We start from the raw sequence: 18,766 nt of genomic DNA, 5'->3' as shown, positions 1-18,766 counted from the left end.
GAATGTACTCGCTGTACACTCGTGTGGCACCGTGTTAGCAGCAGAATGCAGTCGGAGTGACATCTGGCCGCGTGCTGAATGCAGTGCACTTTCAGCTTTGTGAGTATGTGCCTTGGTTGTAGAGATATCGGTGCCATTCGTTACAGCACAGATATCCCAGGACTGTCAGATGGGGTGACCTTACAGCTCAGCATAATGACTGGGTAGTGAAGAACACCCCTCTGGACAGTACAAAACTATGGAAAAGTCTGCCATGACGTTGAGCTGTAAGGCTGACCCCTCTGACAGGGCAGGTGCTGAAACGAATGGCACGGATATCTCTGGAACTGGAGCAAATACCAGCAAAGCTAACAAGTGCACAGAATATAATACAGTGTATAATAGCGTTAATGTCAGAGTGCATGAACAGTCCTCTTTAATAAACCATTTATCATTACTAGTAGGTGTTTCTAGCATAGAGCTCTTTGTCATGTCCATGACATCATTCCCCCATCTCTTTAACTGGTATACTGACCAGGTCATCTGTATGAAAATTTTATTTGGGGCAGGAAAACCCCCTTTAACTAAATTCAAGTCAAAGTAAAGATGCATCTGTAGGCTATAAAACTTCCTTCTGAAATGTAACATACACGCAGGGCTACGGAGTCATTAGGCCGAACCACAACGACTGATTTTCCACGGCCCGATCCTGACTCCCTTACAAGTGCTGACAGCCATGATCAGACAGCAATAAAGCTCCTCTAATTCAGGAAAACACCAGTGACTGAAAACCTAAGAAAGTAATCAAACATTGATAATTGTATAATATAATGTGAAATAATTTCATTTTCTAAGGCCGGGTTCAGACAGGATTTTTTGGGACGGATTTTGATGCGGTGTCTGCCTCAGAATCTGGTCCAAAAAAACCCCGTCTGAACCCGGCCTAACTTTTTTCCAAAACCAGCCCCGCACAGATATAATAATACAGAGTGAATGAAACAAGACGCTTGTAACTTAGTGTAATACATTTATTTACAGAATAGCAAAAGTACATCACATTTAGTGCAAATGCAACTAATGATATTAAGATTTATATATTATTTTGTAAACGTCCCATAAGCCTTTGTAAAATAAAGCTTTCAAATTCAGCACTTTAAACGCTGGACAGGTTTGCAATGTATTATGGCTGAATGCACTGCAGGCTTCTCCATCACTGAAAGTGCCAATGTCCATGAAATTAACCAAATATAACCAGCATGTTCAACATTCATCATCTAGGATTTAGAATGGTTTTTTTTTTTTTGTCCATACCAGGATAAATGGCCTTTCAAAAGAAAAAAAATATATATTGTAGTACAAAAAACACGAGACGCGTTTAAAATATTTTTCTAATTTTTGTCTAAATTTCTGGTTTCTGGTCATCTGCTCGTTACCACGTAGGCACTTCTTCTGGATCATTCCTTGAACAGAGCTTTTTAGTGGTAAGGCAATATAGATATATATTTATTTATTTATATATATAGTTATGTGCGTTGTATACAATTAAAAGCAAGTAACAAACCATCCCACATGGAACGTCCGGGGACTGAGCCCACAGCACAAAAAGCCTGCGGGTAGTTTATAAAGTTTTTACACAATACTCCAATTATATACATCTGTTTCCATATACTCATTGTAACCTAGCTTATAAAAATGTTAATCATTCGGTAAGTCACACCAATATATATACTGTCAATCTATTAGAACAGATGCACAAGACTGATATGAATCAATGGAACAGAGAAGAAGGCTGGGATTCCTAACCACACTAACAATAACATATGACGGATGGCAACACATTGCCCTTAGGATTGTGGCCGATATCGTATCGATTGTGATGTCCGATTGGAATAACTTTATCGAATCTTTTTGAAACGGAAACATTTGACTGTGATACTGCGCACCAACTATCATGGCGGCAAGGTGATTTAGAAGACTGTCTGCAGCAAGGCTCAGGAAGCAGCTCACTTTGTGACACGTGAACACAACTTTTTTGGATAACCTTTTTTGAATAGGGGCAGAATTACACAGATGTAGGAAATGGCTGCGGCGATCACAGCGCTGCTTTCATGATGTAATGGAAGCTATGCTGTTATTGGCTACAGGCAACAAGATGGTTTTTATAGATTTCCCCAAGTGCTTTCCAAAAAATGGGAACAGCGCCTTATTATAAGTCTGTATTCAGACGAGAAATGTGCAAAACACGGCCTCTGAATAGTACAATTTTAATAAATTAGCCGTATGATGGACAGGCGTCACATTGTCTGAATAGAGCTTTAGGCTAGATGCACATGCTGATGGGACCGATTTCATAGCGGAAAGCCCTCATTGCGTTCCCCATTGACTTCAATGGGGTGGGAAGTTCCGTTCCGCTCCCACAGGGCAGGATAGGACCTGCTCTATAATCATCGGAACAGAGTATCTGACACCCCCATTAGGAGAGACCAGGCCATGTGCATAAGGCCTTACTGTGTAACCAAGCCCCTACACAAATCCCACTAAAGATTGTCACCGAAAAGCGATTTCCAGACAAACCTAGTGACAAAAGACCTTGTGCAAAATTCACGTCTCTCCCATTTAACTGTGCGACAAACCTAACAGAAAGCGGGTTGTGGATATTGCACTCGGCAGGGCAGCGCAGTTATGTACAGCTCAACAGGCCTATGAATCTACAGACAGAAAATGTTCATAAAAACCCAAGATAAAATAAGCTACACGATATGAAATATTAAGGAACATTTTACATAGAACAATGTTTTATGAAAGAAAAAAAAAAATTTCGGGCATTAAAAGGCTTGCCAGCGATGGCTTGATTGTTGGGATTAGCGACCCCTGGCCTATAGGCTGCAGCCTTAGAAATGTACCTATTGCATAAACACTGATGGAGGCAAGCACATTGTGGTCTGAGCCAAGCCATTCACTGGGAACCAATGACTGAATTGTGAGGCACTAACATCCCTCCACCAAAACAGCAGCCTCCATGGTGTTTAGTTCAGATGAGATACATTCAGAGCTGTACTATTGCTAGAGGTATGAAGTAAGACAGTTCAAGTCACGTCAGAGATCCAATCTACAGCAAAACACAGCATCAAAACAAAAAGAAACACAAAAATTGACGGCCTGCACACCCCAAACAAGACGATAAGACGCCTGGAGAGGACCCAAATCAGGTTAAGTAGATTCCTATCTTATCAAGGAGTGATCATGAAATTTCTGGATTAAGTTACAGAACACACTCTCTTTTTGCTCCGTTATTAACACAACTAAAAATACAAATAGAAATATATAGATTTCTGGAAAAAATAAAGCTTTCTTAGAATTTTTTTTGTTTGTAAAACTCCATCAGACTAAATCTTCATTGGAGTTATACAAGGAAAGGCAAAGCCATAGCTTAAAACAGCCCTCAGTTATTACCATCGCGACAGCTAGCTGTAAGCTAGCAGGAAAAGATGAGAGAGAAAAAAAGTTTGGAAAGCAAAAAAACAAACCACCCCCCTCTCCCGTAACCAACCACCCAATAAGTGGCCTCCACAACCTCAAAAACGCCATGTGTTTCTGTGCATAACCTTCACCATGCCCAGAGACACAAGACTTATGGCTTCATTATTATTTTTTATGTTTTACAGGCCTATGGTCGGTCAGCAGTTCCTGCTTGTAGAAAATTTAAGCCTCCATCCTTATAGTACTCATGTCTGGTGACCCTCAAAGCAAGCAAGCAAATCGAAAGGAACAGAAAGAAAACATAACCATGTTCTTTTGTATGAGATTATAATTTTTACAAGAATCCAGAAAGTAGCAGAAGTCCAATAGTGTTTGATGTTCAGCTTCCTCAGGATGATGTCCATCTTGAAGGTGTAAATTCAAGGCTTGATCTATCGTGGAATGTTCATACCGTCTCTTCATTTCACTACAGGACAAGACAGTACCATTAGTAGAAAGGGAACAATACACTGCAATACACTATATAAGGGAACAATACACTATATAAGGGAACAATACACTATATCATGGAACAATACACTATATCAGGGAACAATACACTGCAATACACTACAATACACTACATCAGGGAACAATACACTATATAAGGGAACAATACACTATCAGGGAACAATACACTATATAAGGGAACAATACACTATATCAGGGAACAATACACTATATAAGGGAACAATACACTATATCAGGGAACAATACACTATATAAGGGAACAATACACTATATAAGGGAACAATACACTGCAATACACTATATAAGGGAACAATACACTATCAGGGAACAATACACTATATAAGGGAACAATACACTATATCAGGGAACAATACACTATATAACGGAACAATACACTATATAAGGGAACAATACACTATATAAGGGAACAATACACTATATCAGGGAACAATACACTATATAAGGGAACAATACACTATATAAGGGAACAATACACTATATAAGGGAACAATACACTATATAAGGGAACAATACACTGCAATACACTATATAAGGGAACAATACACTATCAGGGAACAATACACTATATAAGGGAACAATACACTATATCAGGGAACAATACACTATATAAGGGAACAATATATAAGGGAACAATATATAAGGGAACAATATATAAGGGAACAATATATAAGGGAACAATACACTATATAAGGGAACAATACACTATATCAGGGAACAATACACTATATAAGGGAACAATACACTGCAATACACTATATCAGGGAACAATACACTATATAAGGGAACAATACACTGCAATACACTATATCAGGGAACAATACACTATATAAGGGAACAATACACTGCAATACACTATATAAGGGAACAATACACTATATCAGAGAACAATACACTATATAAGGGAACAATATATAAGGGAACAATACACTATATAAGGGAACAATACACTGCAATACACTATCAGGGAACAATACACTATATAAGGGAACAATACACTGCAATACACTATATAAGGGAACAATACACTATATCAGGGAACAATACACTATATAAGGGAACAATATATAAGGGAACAATACACTATATAAGGGAACAATACACTATATCAGGGAACAATACACTATATCAGGGAACAATACACTATATAAGGGAACAATACACTGCAATACACTATCAGGGAACAATACACTATATAAGGGAACAATACACTGCAATACACTATATAAGGGAACAATACACTATATCAGGGAACAATACACTATATAAGGGAACAATATATAAGGGAACAATACACTATATAAGGGAACAATACACTATATCAGGGAACAATACACTATATAAGGGAACAATACACTATATAAGGGAACAATACACTGCAATACACTATCAGGGAACAATACACTATATAAGGGAACAATACACTGCAATACACTATATAAGGGAACAATACACTATATCAGGGAACAATACACTATATAAGGGAACAATACACTATATCAGGGAACAATACACTATATAAGGGAACAATATATAAGGGAACAATACACTATATAAGGGAACAATATATAAGGGAACAATACACTATATAAGGGAACAATACACTGCAATACACTATATCAGGGAACAATACACTATATAAGGGAACAATACACTGCAATACACTATATAAGGGAACAATACACTATATCAGGGAACAATACACTATATAAGGGAACAATACACTATATAAGGGAACAATATATAAGGGAACAATACACTATATAAGGGAACAATACACTGCAATACACTATCAGGGAACAATACACTATATAAAGGAACAATACACTGCAATACACTATATAAGGGAACAATACACTATATAAGGGAACAATACACTGCAATACACTATATAAGGGAACAATACACTGCAATACACTATATAAGGGAACAATACACTATATAAGGGAACAATACACTGCAATACACTATATCAGGGAACAATACACTGCAATGTAAGGAGAACAGAAGTGGAAAGAACCATAGAGAACAGGTGATCACAGATAAATGCATTTATACACAGTCCAGTCATATTAATGTGACCACCGCATACTTTTGACGTCAACGTTAAATAACCAATTGCAGAAGGCACGTGTCATCAATAATAATAATAATGTACCGTCACTCAGTTTCAGGTATATGTTGCCAGGAAAAGGCTTCTCACAGCCATAATATGCAATAAACCCTCTGGGTTATACACTTTGCATAGTCCATATACTCTTTACTTGTGTATTTATTTCCTATTCTTTAATGTGGATTTATCTACGTTGTTCTGATTTGAGTGTTTTCTTTTGTACTTTCCAAGACTAAATGAAGTAGGTCTATACCAGACCGAAACGTCTGTTAAATTTTAAATAAAAATATACACTTCTGGAAGCGTCAATTTTGAGTGCCGGAAATTCATTTTTATGGCAGGTGTCATCAGCAATTTGGGTGCACTCATCATTGTGGAAGGCACGATGGATCACCACAAGTATGCCTCTATCCTTGCGGACCCTGTTCACCCCTACATGTGAAATGTTTTTCCTCAGGATGATGGCATCTACCAGCAGGACAATGCGACGTGTCATAAAGCTCGCAGTGTACGTGTGTGGTTCGAGGAGCACCAGGATGAGTTTACCGTACTCCCTTGGCCAGCAAATTCCCCGGACTTGAACCCAATCGAGAATCTGTGGGACCACCTCGATCAGGTTGTTCACGCCATGGATGCTCAACCGCGTAATCTAGCGCAGCTGGCCACAGCACTGGAGTCGGCATGGCTCAACATCCCAGTGACATCATCATAACATCCCCTCTCTTCCTGCACGTCTCGCAGCGGTCCGCTCTGCCAAAGGTGGTTATTCTGGATTTTGACAGGTGGTCACATTAATGTGACTGGACTGTGTATTTATATAGCATTAGCCCAAAGAGGTAAAACAAACTAATTTGTCTGAAAGCAGCTACAACAGTACAGCAGGCCGGTAGTGAGACATTGCTGTATTTATCAGGGAGCAGTGTCCCTATCCTCTTCCTACAGGGAGCGATAGGCTGCTAATGTATATACTATACACAACAATACATGACACATTATCAAGGCTGGGGTAGGGGAAGAATCTGGCCCTAAGGGGCTTCTCAAATGAAGGAATTTGGGGTTGATCTTCCAGCCCTGTAGAAACCACAACAGAAAGTAGGGATAATGGGGATACTGGGCAATTCGGTTTTCTAGCTGAATCAGCTTTGGAATTTGTGGAAATATTTAGCATGATGCTTCTTTTTTCAGCATCCTTGATAAATCACCTCCTTTGTGATGTGAAACAAACCAGAAAGTGTAAAGTTCATCTTACCTGGCAATTGTTAGAAAAGTATAGGTTTGCCTGATGTCTTCTCCTGCACGTATGTCGTAAACCTTTTAAGAAATTTGGGGTATTCCCGTTTGGCCACTGCTCGGAGTACAGAGGCGGGAGCCCATCCTCCTGGATTCACTATAAGAAAAAAAAAAGCAAAGCAGTTCAAAACAAATTGCCCATGTACATTACAGTTACTATGTAGACGAGAGAAAAATACAATACATAGAATAGAAAGCCAAATAAGAAGAACCAAATACGCTCTGGAAAGAACTTGTGACACTGACAAGGACTTTAATGCCAGAGTGGGATGTCCTGTGTAATATAGGATTAGAACATACACTGAAAACAGTAGCTTACCATTTGCAACATATGTAATTCTGCATTGAATGTTATCTCTGCTTATTTCTTTGTTGCCCTCTGGTGGACTAACCAGTGTCTGACAGATCATGGCGATGTTGATTTTGGCACGAACACACCGGTTAAGCTTTAAAGAAACCAAACAGTATACAGAAGTTAAAATGAGGTGCATGAAGTAATACCTACATTAAATGCAGGTCACGTTACATTAGTTGTCCTTTTATGAGCAGCATTAGGAGGGGTGGCTGCAGGGGGGACTAAGCAGTACTCACTAGGATCCATTTAAAAGAAAAAAAAAAAAAAAAAAAAAGCGTCATAGCTTCAAAACTAGTGTGAACTGTGTCTAAAGCCCTATAGCAGGTTTGGTAGAAACTGCCTAGAAAAGTAATATACTCACGGGTGCATTATCATGGTCCACTGAGAAATTGCACACAATCCAAGTGTCTGTTTCATTCTCACTAGCAGCTGGTATCATACGGATTGCAGATAAGTACAAGACGTCACGCTGAGAGGCAGGCCACACTCTCTGCAAACAACCACAACATGAGCCATTTTAAAACGCAGAAAGCAAGTGATGCATATAAGTAAATGTAGCCTGGTCATAAAGGCAGCAGCAAACATTTAGTCTTTATTAGATCTAGTTACTATGCAGTTGAATTCGATCTCTTAGCGATCTGGACTTCTAGCAGGAAAGATTTGCCCCCACTCTGTTCATTTCAATGGGACTGTCAGAGATTGCTGCAGTCCAACCCGCAGCAGTCTCCGAAGTCCCCACTAACAATAAAGCAGGGGGCAACAGCTTGCCAACCAGCAATCCACTCAGTAAGGAGGAAAACACTCCTGTTCTCACGATCAGTGTGGGTTCCTGTGGTAAGACCTCCACCAATCTGCAACTTATCCCACAGTCAAAGGAAAGGGGATACATGGCTGAGATGGGAAAACTGGTATTAGTGACAGGAAGCCCAAATTAGATATTTGGTTCGAATAAAAAACCCTTGTTGTGGAATTCAGCCATAAGAAAAGCGTCTGAAGTCCTGATGGTTGTACCCCTCCTCTAATTCACTATAATGGATATGTGCCATCTTCCGTACTTCCACTGATGTGAGTAAGTGCATCTGTGTGTACCAGGAGATCGGACACACTCACAAACCTCCACCGATGAACAATATTTATTCTCTATCCATAGGGGATTGAGGATAAATTTCTGATGACATAACGCCTTTAAACAGAAATGGGTTAGAATGACATACCTTGTGCGCCTGGTACACAATGATTGAATTTGGAGACAGTTTTTCAACAACATGGAAGTTTTCAATAGTTGCTGTTGAAGAAGAAGTAAAATGTAGTGAATAAAAGGAAAAAAAACAACACAATACCAGTATAATTTGGACTACAAAAGGTCCTTACTTTCCCAGTCATTGCGTACGTCAACATTCCAGAAGTGATGACAAACTTCATGTCCAGTGACTCCTTTCACAGAATGAGTGGCCTTTAGGGGGTCGAGAACAATGCCATTTTCTTCCACTTCTCTTCTATAAACCTACAAACACCAGATGTGTTAGACACCATGCAAGTGCAGGTAGTATGTGCATTTCCTGCCTTTATATATGGAAGTGATGCACTGGTGAATTTTTAGCCTACCTTCATCTCTCCTTCTTCTACTACCAGTTGCCAGTTGGCATCGCCACCCACATCTTGTAGCGAGTAAGTCATGTGGTTCTGTACCATCTCATCAACCTACAAGAAAACAATAGGACCTTCAGATAGTATTGTGCTGAGATTTTAGAACACGCCTGTACTTCACACAAAACAAGCACTTATAGTTTGCCAACCTGTGAGTAACAAAATAAAAATAAAATAAACCATGCACTGTGAAAACAGCACTTTGCATCAAGACTAGTGAAGAAAACACATTAGTTGTACTGTCCAGCAGACAACAGCATAAAATGTCTCAGTAAGTGAATCTAGTATTTTTAGGCAAACACTCAGACTATAGATCACCCCTCTCACTTGCTTGGGGATGTGGATGACAGATAAATCACTGGCTCAAGCAGGGAACATCACAGAAGGGGAGTCAATCTGGCAACTCCATTAAAATTCCAAATTTATTATCAACATGTTAAAACATGCAAAGGATTCACAGCTAGAAATCCATGTGAAGCCTAAGTGTTCATATTCACATTATATAGTTACAGGCTACAGGCAAGCATTTAGAAGAGAGAGAACAATGTCCTCACTAACCCAGTGTATCGTTCACTTTATTCAGCCTCCAAGCGGTGTCCAGTGCGGCCAAGTGATTGTCAGACAGACCTGCTGGATCTCATACCGGCCAGACGTGACTTTTTCTATGCAACTCTCTGAGATCCTGTATCATATATACACACACGCAGGTTTGCATAGAAATCAGCGACTTTCAGCTCGTGTGTCAATTGGCAGGTCAGTGTGAACCAGACAGGACACCATTAGGAGGCTGAATAAAGTGAAGATTGTACTCTACATTGCTCACCTTGTTAAAAAGTTGTCACACTAATACAGAGTAAGTCCAAATTCCTTCTAAATACTTACCTGTATCATGAGAGTATAAAGAGCTTGTTGAAACACAGATTTACCATAGACTTATCTATGGGTATGTCAAAATACAGAATTTTAATCGCAGATGCCAGACTGGCTTCTTATGTGTCTCATTTTATATGAACAAATTCCTGCCATTGTCAAAAAACATTTAAAGGGATTCTAGCATTAAAAAATCCTTTTAAACTAACAGCACATAGGAATAGCCTTTATAAAGGCTATTCATTTCTTACCGTTATCTTGAAGGTCTGAGCCGTCATTTATAAATTTTTCTTCTTTATGCTAATTGCGCTCAGACAGTACAGGGGCGGCCCTCTGTGGCTATGAGCATAGCATTCCAGCGCTGCCTTTCTTCTGCCCCACCCGGCATTTTCCTCTTCTTCACTCTTCTGCTTACAGGAGACTACCGCAAAATGGCCGACAAAACAGCCAAATGCGCTTGTCCATCGGCCATTTTGCGGTGGTCTAGTGTAAGAAGAGGAGGAGAATGCCGGGCGGAGAAAAAGAAAGGTGGCGCTGGAATGCTGCGCTCGTAGGACAGAGGGAACGTGTCTGAGCGCAATTAGCATAAAGAAGAAAAATTCAAAAACGGTGGCGCGGACCTTCAAGATAAAGGTAAGAGATGAATAACCTTTATAAAGGCTATTCCTACATGCTGTTACTTTAAAACTAGTTTTTAAATGATAGAATCCCATTAAAAGGGGTTTTCCTCCATAGAAAGCAATGGCTCCCGCACTGATTCATATTTTCCCTCTTTAAGGCTCCACTCAATTCTAGGGGGCCTTAGAGGCAAATCAGATAGTAATGGCCTTTCCTACCAGTATAGGAACAAAAACTATGGTGGGAAAATGCAAAGTACATGATGCATAAATAACTGATCGACCTAAGTCCAAGGTTGACCCAAGCCAAAGTGAGAAGAGAGGTGGCTGTGCACGCGTACTTCATGTTCAATCCCATAGCAGTGTATGGAAAGGACTGCACATACACGGACACCTCTTTTTTTCTACGCAGTGGAAATGCCATAAATGTCCCATACAGCAAACCCCCTTTAGTGACAGTAAAGCCATTTATTTTATCTAGCTGGATGTACGTCTAGAAAACTGGATATTAGTTCTTTGTCAGTAGCTGCTGTAGTGTCTAAATGTTAAAAATTAGTGAAACTCATTTAAATGAGTATAAAAAACACACATGCATGACATTCTCCATTTGCGCAGATAAACAGTACCTGGCTGCTGAATCTGTGCTCATCACAAGTACTGACTGAGACATCTGAACAACAAGAGGACTATCACAGATACAGTAAGAGAAGAAACAAGTGACAAGAAGTGAGGATGGTGCGAAAGCCTACAACTAATATCAAATAGTAGGAATCCACTGACAACAGAAATGGTTGTGGGTCTGTTCATGCAGGTGAAATACATACAAGTTGTTTTCTTTTTTTTTTTTTTATAAAGGATATATATTTATGACACATCAGTTTGGATCCAATCTGTAATGGATCCCACTGACCTGCAATCAAATTGATCAACCAGGTTTACTATGTGACCCGGAGCAAAAAAAAAAAAAAAAAAATTCAGACATTTTCTGGGTGAATTTCTGATGCTCTACAAAGAAAAGCTCTCTGTTGTCTCCAAGAACCAAATACAGCAGAGCATTCATTTTGTAGTCCTGAGTAAAGGCTGCGCTGTGATTGGTTGCTACAGACAGACCAATTTCTTAAATCTTACCCAATGTGTGATTTTCACAAACAGGACAGATGTACTGAGACTTACCGCTTGAACAAATCTGTGATTCTCCGCTCCAAGGACCGCGCCGCTGGTTGGTAAAGACGAAGATAAGTGCGATCTCGTCTTTTCTGACTGGGACTAGAAAAATCAAAATAGGTACATAAGTAAATACATGGTATGTGTGTCAATCCTTTACATGATCTTTAGGTTTGGCTGAAAAAGCAAAACATGTAATCCCAGGGGGAGGAGGACATGCTCCACACCTTATATACCAGAGTGCAAGCGACATGTGTGGAGCATGGCTCCTTGGGATCACAAGAAACTAATGGATGCTCAAACACTAGTCTAATCTATAGTCCAACAGGTAGGTGCTGTCTAGGACCGAGTAAAACAAATAATACCCGTCTCCTACAAATGTCTGCATAACCATGTGAACTGTCCTCCAAGCATGAAAAGTCCCCTTTAAGCAACCATACATGTCTGCATGTTTGTATGTATGGTCTCCTTAACTCCCAACTAATATTCTCATCTGCCTCCCATACCACATGGCCATTTTAGGTAACACAGCATTACAAATACCTGCTCAATTTTGTCCTGTCTGTCCAAAGCAGCTTCAACTGCGTCAAAAAATTCTTCTTCGTTAATTAAACTGTTCGGCCCCTCCTGTCATAACATAAAATAATTAGTCATTTCTTTCATAGGAAGCATTGTGATTCTTGTAAATGTGTCTATTAGGTTACGCTGGGTTCACACCAGCGTTCAGTGTCCGTAGTCAGGTTTCTGCCGGCAAAAGACGGAAACCTGTCAGACTGGGTCCGGCCGTGAGTGCCGGTGAGCATTTTAAGCTCTCCGCAGCAAAACCATTTTTTTTTTTTTTTAAACTGGACACAAAGTCCTGCATGTCTGACACTGTGTCCAGTTAAAAAAAAAAACGGTTTTGCCACGGAGGGCACAAAACGCTCACGGGCACTCACTGCCGGACACTGTTCAAACCCATTCAAATGAATGGGTTTGAAAATTGCCTGCAGGTTTCTGTTTCCTGCCCAGTTTCGGGCAGGAAACGGAAACCTGTATGAACGGAGACCGGGACACAGATGTGAACGAGCCCTTAGATTGACAAACCATAGAAACACACAAATCCACACTTAAATTTAAAAAAATCTAAAAATAATAATAAATAAATAAATTATTATTATTATTATTATTATTATTATTATAATATTATAAAAAAAAATAAATTAATGCTAGCTGAATGTATTTTTTTGCCGTGAAATTATAGCTTCAGATTTATACTGTAGCTTTCAGAGTGGCAAGTTTCTGCTAAATAGAGTAAGTAAATTAAAAAGTGTGCCAAATACATAAGGAAATGACAAAAACAAAACACTAACAGATTTATCAAGTTTCCAAAGTTTAAACTGTCTAGTCTTACCACCACTTATTGGCTTTTTTGGGGGCTTTATTTTTTGTCGCACTCATCTTAGGCCATGTCCACTTTTTCCCCAAGCCACACCCAATTGTCAGACAAGATGTAGGAGCAATCAGTGAGGCTTAAATCACATACACCAGTTAGATGGTGCAAATTAGGCCAGAAATTTGTAATAGTGTATAAACTAAAACCATGAACAAGGGGGACACAGAGGGAGAAGAGCTGGGGACAGAATCAGAAGCAATGTAAGGAATATTATTTTACTGACAGAGCAGATGTAGTTGGACAATCAAGTGAGTGAATGTAAGAAGGCCTGGGATATGCATATAGCTAACCTATGGGAATAAAGTATAAAGGTAATAATATACTCTAACTGAAGTAATCGGTCAGCGTCCCTAGGATTAATACAATCAGATAGGGAAGGTGCAGTACACATACTTCATAGTCTGGTCCACCAAAGTGAGATTTTTTCTTTAGTTCAGTCATTGCATTCTTGTAAGCTTCTTCTACTCTCCTCCGCTTCTCAACCTCCTAAAATAAGAAGACTTCGCATTATATACAAGGTAGATAAGGCTAGGTACACAACCTTCTTTTACAAGTCATCTGTAGTATGCTGAAAAGACAAAAGAAGTTCTAAGAAATGAAGCGTACCTCGATTCCTGACCTCCCACCTAAGACAGCAGCATCATTCACAGGTCCTATTATAATACATACGACCTGGGCACGACGCTCTAAACCTTGTACACGTGTTTCTGCCACTGTACATCCAAGTGTGCTTTAGGGTCTTTAATGCCAAGTCAGACAGGAGATTTTACATGAAGGTTCTTTAAGTAAAACCTCTGTACAAACTACACAGAAAACTAATCATCATCTTAAGACGTGGCTCTCTCAATAATGAGGCAAATACATATATAGGGTATAAAAGCACTAGCAATCTCAGGCTTTAATAGCCTCCCTTCCATCTACATGTCCACAAGTATTTTCAGCAAGAACCTTTTTTACTGGATATGTGAGAAAAACTCATTTATTAACATATATTCTGCAGTCATGGCACCTTGACAGCTCCTTACTGAGTATGTATATTGCAGTGTCATGTAAAGAAAATATATACAGCTAAAAGCAGTTTCTAGGATTCTGAAAAAAATGGAATATGGGCAGAAAATGTAAAATAACCATTACTCACTTGCTGCTGGCCCCTGTCACTTATGCATTATTAAAGAGGTTTTCTGGGACTGAAATATCGACCTTAAGTGTAGGTCATTCATATCAGATTCGTGGGGGTCCAACATTCAGCAATCCCACTAACAGGCAGTTTAAAGTGACAGTGGCACTCGGATGAAAGCAGCTTTTACGTCATAGGCTTGTGAAGTCATGTTTATCATTCACATGACCCATTTTCAGCTCAGTCCCGTTCAAGCAAATTAGGCTGACCTACAATACTAAGCTTAGTGGCTATACAATGTAGGACACTGTGCTTGGGGGATCAGCAAACAGGCCACAGTGTGTCTAAATGCTGCAGTCCCTTCAAATACAGTTGAAAGGGGGAGGTGTCAGGTATCGAAAACGCAACTGATCTGATAATGATAATCTATCATAGGAAAACCACTTTAGGCGGAGGCCCCACGTTGTGGAAATGCAGCTTTTTTTTTTTGTTGTTGTAAATTTTATTGCGGTTTTTTGAGCCAAAGCCAAGAATGATTATAAAATGAATAAGAAATATATAGGAAGTTCTTCTACTTCTCCATTCTTTTCAATACTCTCCTGGCTTTGGCTCAAAAAACCGCAATAAAATCTGCAAAAGAAAAAATGCATTTCCTCAATGTGGGGCCTTAGCAAAAAAAACTGTTGCAGTGCTGACGTTCCCACGTATGTCATGTGACCGCTGAGGCCAGTGATCGGCAGCCGTCATGTAAGCAATAACAATGGCGGAACTGCTGCAGAATTAGCAAACATCACCAAGGCAGAAATGTCATTTATACAGGGAGGTCAAAATTGACAAAATTGCTGCAATCTTTGCAAAATATCAAAATCAACATCTTCAACAAAAGCTGCAAGTTAACCTCCGAGCTTTAATAGACCCTAACAGTACATACTCTTCATATCTATACATAACAGTGCAGAACTCCATTACCTTATCAAGTCTTTTCTGCCAGCTGTCTTCCCGCTTAACCATAAGGTCAATACAATGTGAGAGAGTAGCCAATATCCCGGCTGTAGTTGCCTTGAAAGTAATCGCTTCTCCTTTAAAATCAATCCCGTTTATGCCCTTGGGCGTCACATGTGGGAACACTAAAATGCAAAAGAATCTCAATTATACATCACTCAGGAAGGTGTAAAACGTAGTCACATGATAAAGGTTAGACATTTGTGGTTGAGCTTTGCTTATATAAGAAAATCTTCCTTAAAGATATTGCTCCATGTTCTTATGATGGACTATATGAAATGGGGTCGTTTATAATACTGTACAATGAAGAGCGGAAAGCACGTGTGGTGCTTTTAGTTATTGGAAGACATTAACAGACGAGTACTAGACCACAAATGGCCACAACCTGGGTTAAGCTTCCTGCTTCTAGTACATGTCATCAGATATACAAGCATGAACAGTAGCAGCCACAAATTGCATGTAAATAGCTTACGTTTTTCCCTGTTGCCATTACTGCTGTGAATGTAGTCTCCATCTGCATGGTTTTGAAGGAAATCTTCTTCATCATCTTCAACAACTAAACAAGAAGAGAAATCATTGTAAGGAACAGAATCCAGAGGCCGTCAGGTCGGGTACATACTGGAAAACAGGTGATAAAAACTGCTGTAGAATAGCAGAGTGCACTGTATGCAAGACAATGGCAGGGAAAACACCAGCAAACAGGCATGTCATTCTGCTCCACTTATTAACAACTACAGTCAGCCCTTGTGCTCTATGAGACTAGCACTACCAGGAGGTTAGACAGTGCCGGCCCTCCCAGATCACATCTACCATATTTATCATACACGCAGATGAAAAGGATGGAAGAGGAAAACTCCATTTTAGATACACAATCATTTTTGAAGGCGTTTCCCCCTCCCCCCTTAATATCTCTCCATATATCTAATTAGAAAACTCTACATACTCTGGTCTGCTGTATTCAATTTAGGTTTTATAAGCGTACAAAACCTGTGCGGTTGTGTTTGCTATGTCAGGCCAGGAATTGGAGAAATCCCAGTGGAGGTTGGGAAAGGTGTAACATAAAAAAGAAACTCATACGCCGCTGTCTGACACTCCATTCTGCTGTTGCTTAGGGAACACGCAGTGTTTTCACTTCCGGAAGTCCTGCACCACGTGTTGCCACCAATTGGCCTCAGTGGACCTGGTGATGTCACACACACACACACACACACACCAACTGGTCCTTTCATGTTGTCACATGCGACACAGGACTTCCGCTGGTGGTACCCTCAAGTGGATAAGGAAGAACCAATTCCTGGACAACCCCTTAAAGCAGGTTTTCCATATTAGCAGCCCTTGAATTGCTAATATGGAAAACAGTGGAGAATCAATGAGGGATTGCCTGCTGGAGCCCCACCGAATCAAGAGAATGGGTGGTGCTCCTTATTCTGAATGGAGCAGTGGTCAGACAGCAGTTAGACCCTCAGACTGCAACTTATTTCCTATCCCGTGGATAGGACATAAAGAGGATCATCTGCCAGGACAGGAACGCCCCTTTAACAAAACTGTTACGCCAATCAGAGCAGTGGAGTCGAAAGGCCAAATCACCAACTTAGACTTCGACTCCTTAATAAATGGCTGACCGGAATGGTCAGACAAAACTAGTAAAGATTCTTTATATCAGCATCCCTGATCTTTCTTGGCCCATGGACTAGATCTAAGTGAGATAATTTTCCCAAAGCCCCGGGGAATGGGGTGCTCGTGTGAAAACTGTCTTGCTCAGAACTACCATTAGCTAGGTGTAGGGTGGCAGAGGGTGCTAAGATCAGCGATGTGGTCCAAGTAACTCTCTGCTTTCACAAGACTGGGTCTTGGAGATGAGATTCGTTCTGCGCAAATGCCGGATTTACTAGCCTGTATATTATATCGTGAGAGGAGCTCTTGGCATTATAGTTATGTGTGATGCTAGCAGTCCTTGCATCCCAGCAACATACTGTCACATAATGATTAAAGTACGAGACAGTAGTTCTCTGGAAGGCAGGTAACTAATAACTAGGAGTCTATCTCCTGGCATAATATACAGGTTGGGAAATCCAGCCTCCACAAGGACAGTATCTTGTGTCCAAGACCCAGTAATGTGAAAGTACAGCTTCCAGTGAGCAGTGAGGAGCAGCAGCCAATGGAGGAGCACTCTGGCTGGGAACTATCTAGAGTAGTTAGTGCTCCTCATTGCCTACAAGCTGCACTCACTGGCCTGGTATCAGACTGTGACACAGTGATTGGGGACCCAAGTCAGTGATAGATTTCCTATGAAAGAAAATATGTAACAAACTATAAATCTTATTATATAATGCCAATAATTGTACAAAATAAGTTTAATATTATAGTTTCATTTTGAAGCTGAAATCTAACTTTTTTGCCCCAAATTCCACCAAAACTGGTCCTGACAGCAATATTACAACCTGACTGATAGAACCGCACCATTAAGACACTGGTCACATATAACATATGGATAGTTAATAGGTTGTGCTCTTGACACAAGCCTTTTCATTGTATAGCAGTTTATTAAGACACCATCTAGTACCTGTTATAAAAGTGTTACTTGTCATTTATAGCTGGCTACAACAGGAAAAAACATAAAAAATTGCAGGGCACTCCGCACACAGCACAAGGGCATGTGACATGAGATTTATACATTGTATGACTGAATGTACACTATGTCGCAGGTGCGAAGGGATGCTTCAAGGGTATCTGTCAACCTAATGCCAGCCCTGGCCACCACAGAAATTCCTTAGTGAGCAGTTATCTGTTTAAAACCCCTATTCCCTGTATATGCTTACTGAGCACACTTATAACAGTAGTTACATTTTCCGCTATATTGTCAAAGCCATGCATGGTTAATGTGTGTTTGAGCACATCCAAGTATACAGAATGCACAGGCAAGATGCTGCTATTTACAGCCAAGCAATAAGAAAGCAACCCTTTAAATAATGGCTACCACATGTACATGTAGGCATAACAAAAAAAAACAGCACCTGTAGCTTTTTGTCTGGTGGTCAGGCACTAGTATACACTCGCCGTGTCAGTGATTTCATCTCCTGGGGCATATGTAGTGTAATACACCGCTAAAAAGCTACCAGTACACTGAATTCAGTTCACTATCTGCTTTCCCGTTCTGTGCCCCCGGTGA

At 40.1% G+C, this 18,766-nt stretch overlaps 1 protein-coding gene across 4 annotated transcripts in view; it reads right to left on the bottom strand.

Moving 5' to 3' along the window:
* Positions 1–993: 993 nt before the first annotated feature.
* CERT1 (ceramide transporter 1) overlaps positions 994–18,766 on the bottom strand; it is a 63,748-nt gene continuing 45,975 nt past the window's right edge. For 2 of the 4 annotated variants that reach the window (XM_075270650.1, XM_075270657.1), the window contains exons 6-18: positions 16,070–16,153; positions 15,565–15,722; positions 13,872–13,964; positions 12,587–12,670; positions 12,053–12,145; positions 11,506–11,565; positions 9,351–9,446; positions 9,117–9,249; positions 8,960–9,030; positions 8,107–8,235; positions 7,710–7,836; positions 7,350–7,487; positions 994–3,925 (exon numbers count right to left, since the gene is read on the bottom strand). In XM_075270650.1, coding sequence (XP_075126751.1) covers positions 7,360–7,487; positions 7,710–7,836; positions 8,107–8,235; positions 8,960–9,030; positions 9,117–9,249; positions 9,351–9,446; positions 11,506–11,565; positions 12,053–12,145; positions 12,587–12,670; positions 13,872–13,964; positions 15,565–15,722; positions 16,070–16,153 — 1,256 coding nt within the window. In that variant the 3' untranslated portion in view covers positions 994–3,925; positions 7,350–7,359. The remainder of the gene's footprint in view (positions 3,926–7,349; positions 7,488–7,709; positions 7,837–8,106; positions 8,236–8,959; positions 9,031–9,116; positions 9,250–9,350; positions 9,447–11,505; positions 11,566–12,052; positions 12,146–12,586; positions 12,671–13,871; positions 13,965–15,564; positions 15,723–16,069; positions 16,154–18,766) is intronic. The other 2 variants (XM_075270664.1, XM_075270674.1) reach the window with 1 other exon arrangement.

This window comes from Leptodactylus fuscus, chromosome 1 (assembly GCF_031893055.1).
Source record: "Leptodactylus fuscus isolate aLepFus1 chromosome 1, aLepFus1.hap2, whole genome shotgun sequence".
NCBI classification, from domain to species: domain Eukaryota; kingdom Metazoa; phylum Chordata; class Amphibia; order Anura; family Leptodactylidae; genus Leptodactylus; species Leptodactylus fuscus.
Note: the sequence above shows the minus strand (reverse complement) of the source record. Positions and strands in the feature narration are given on the sequence as shown.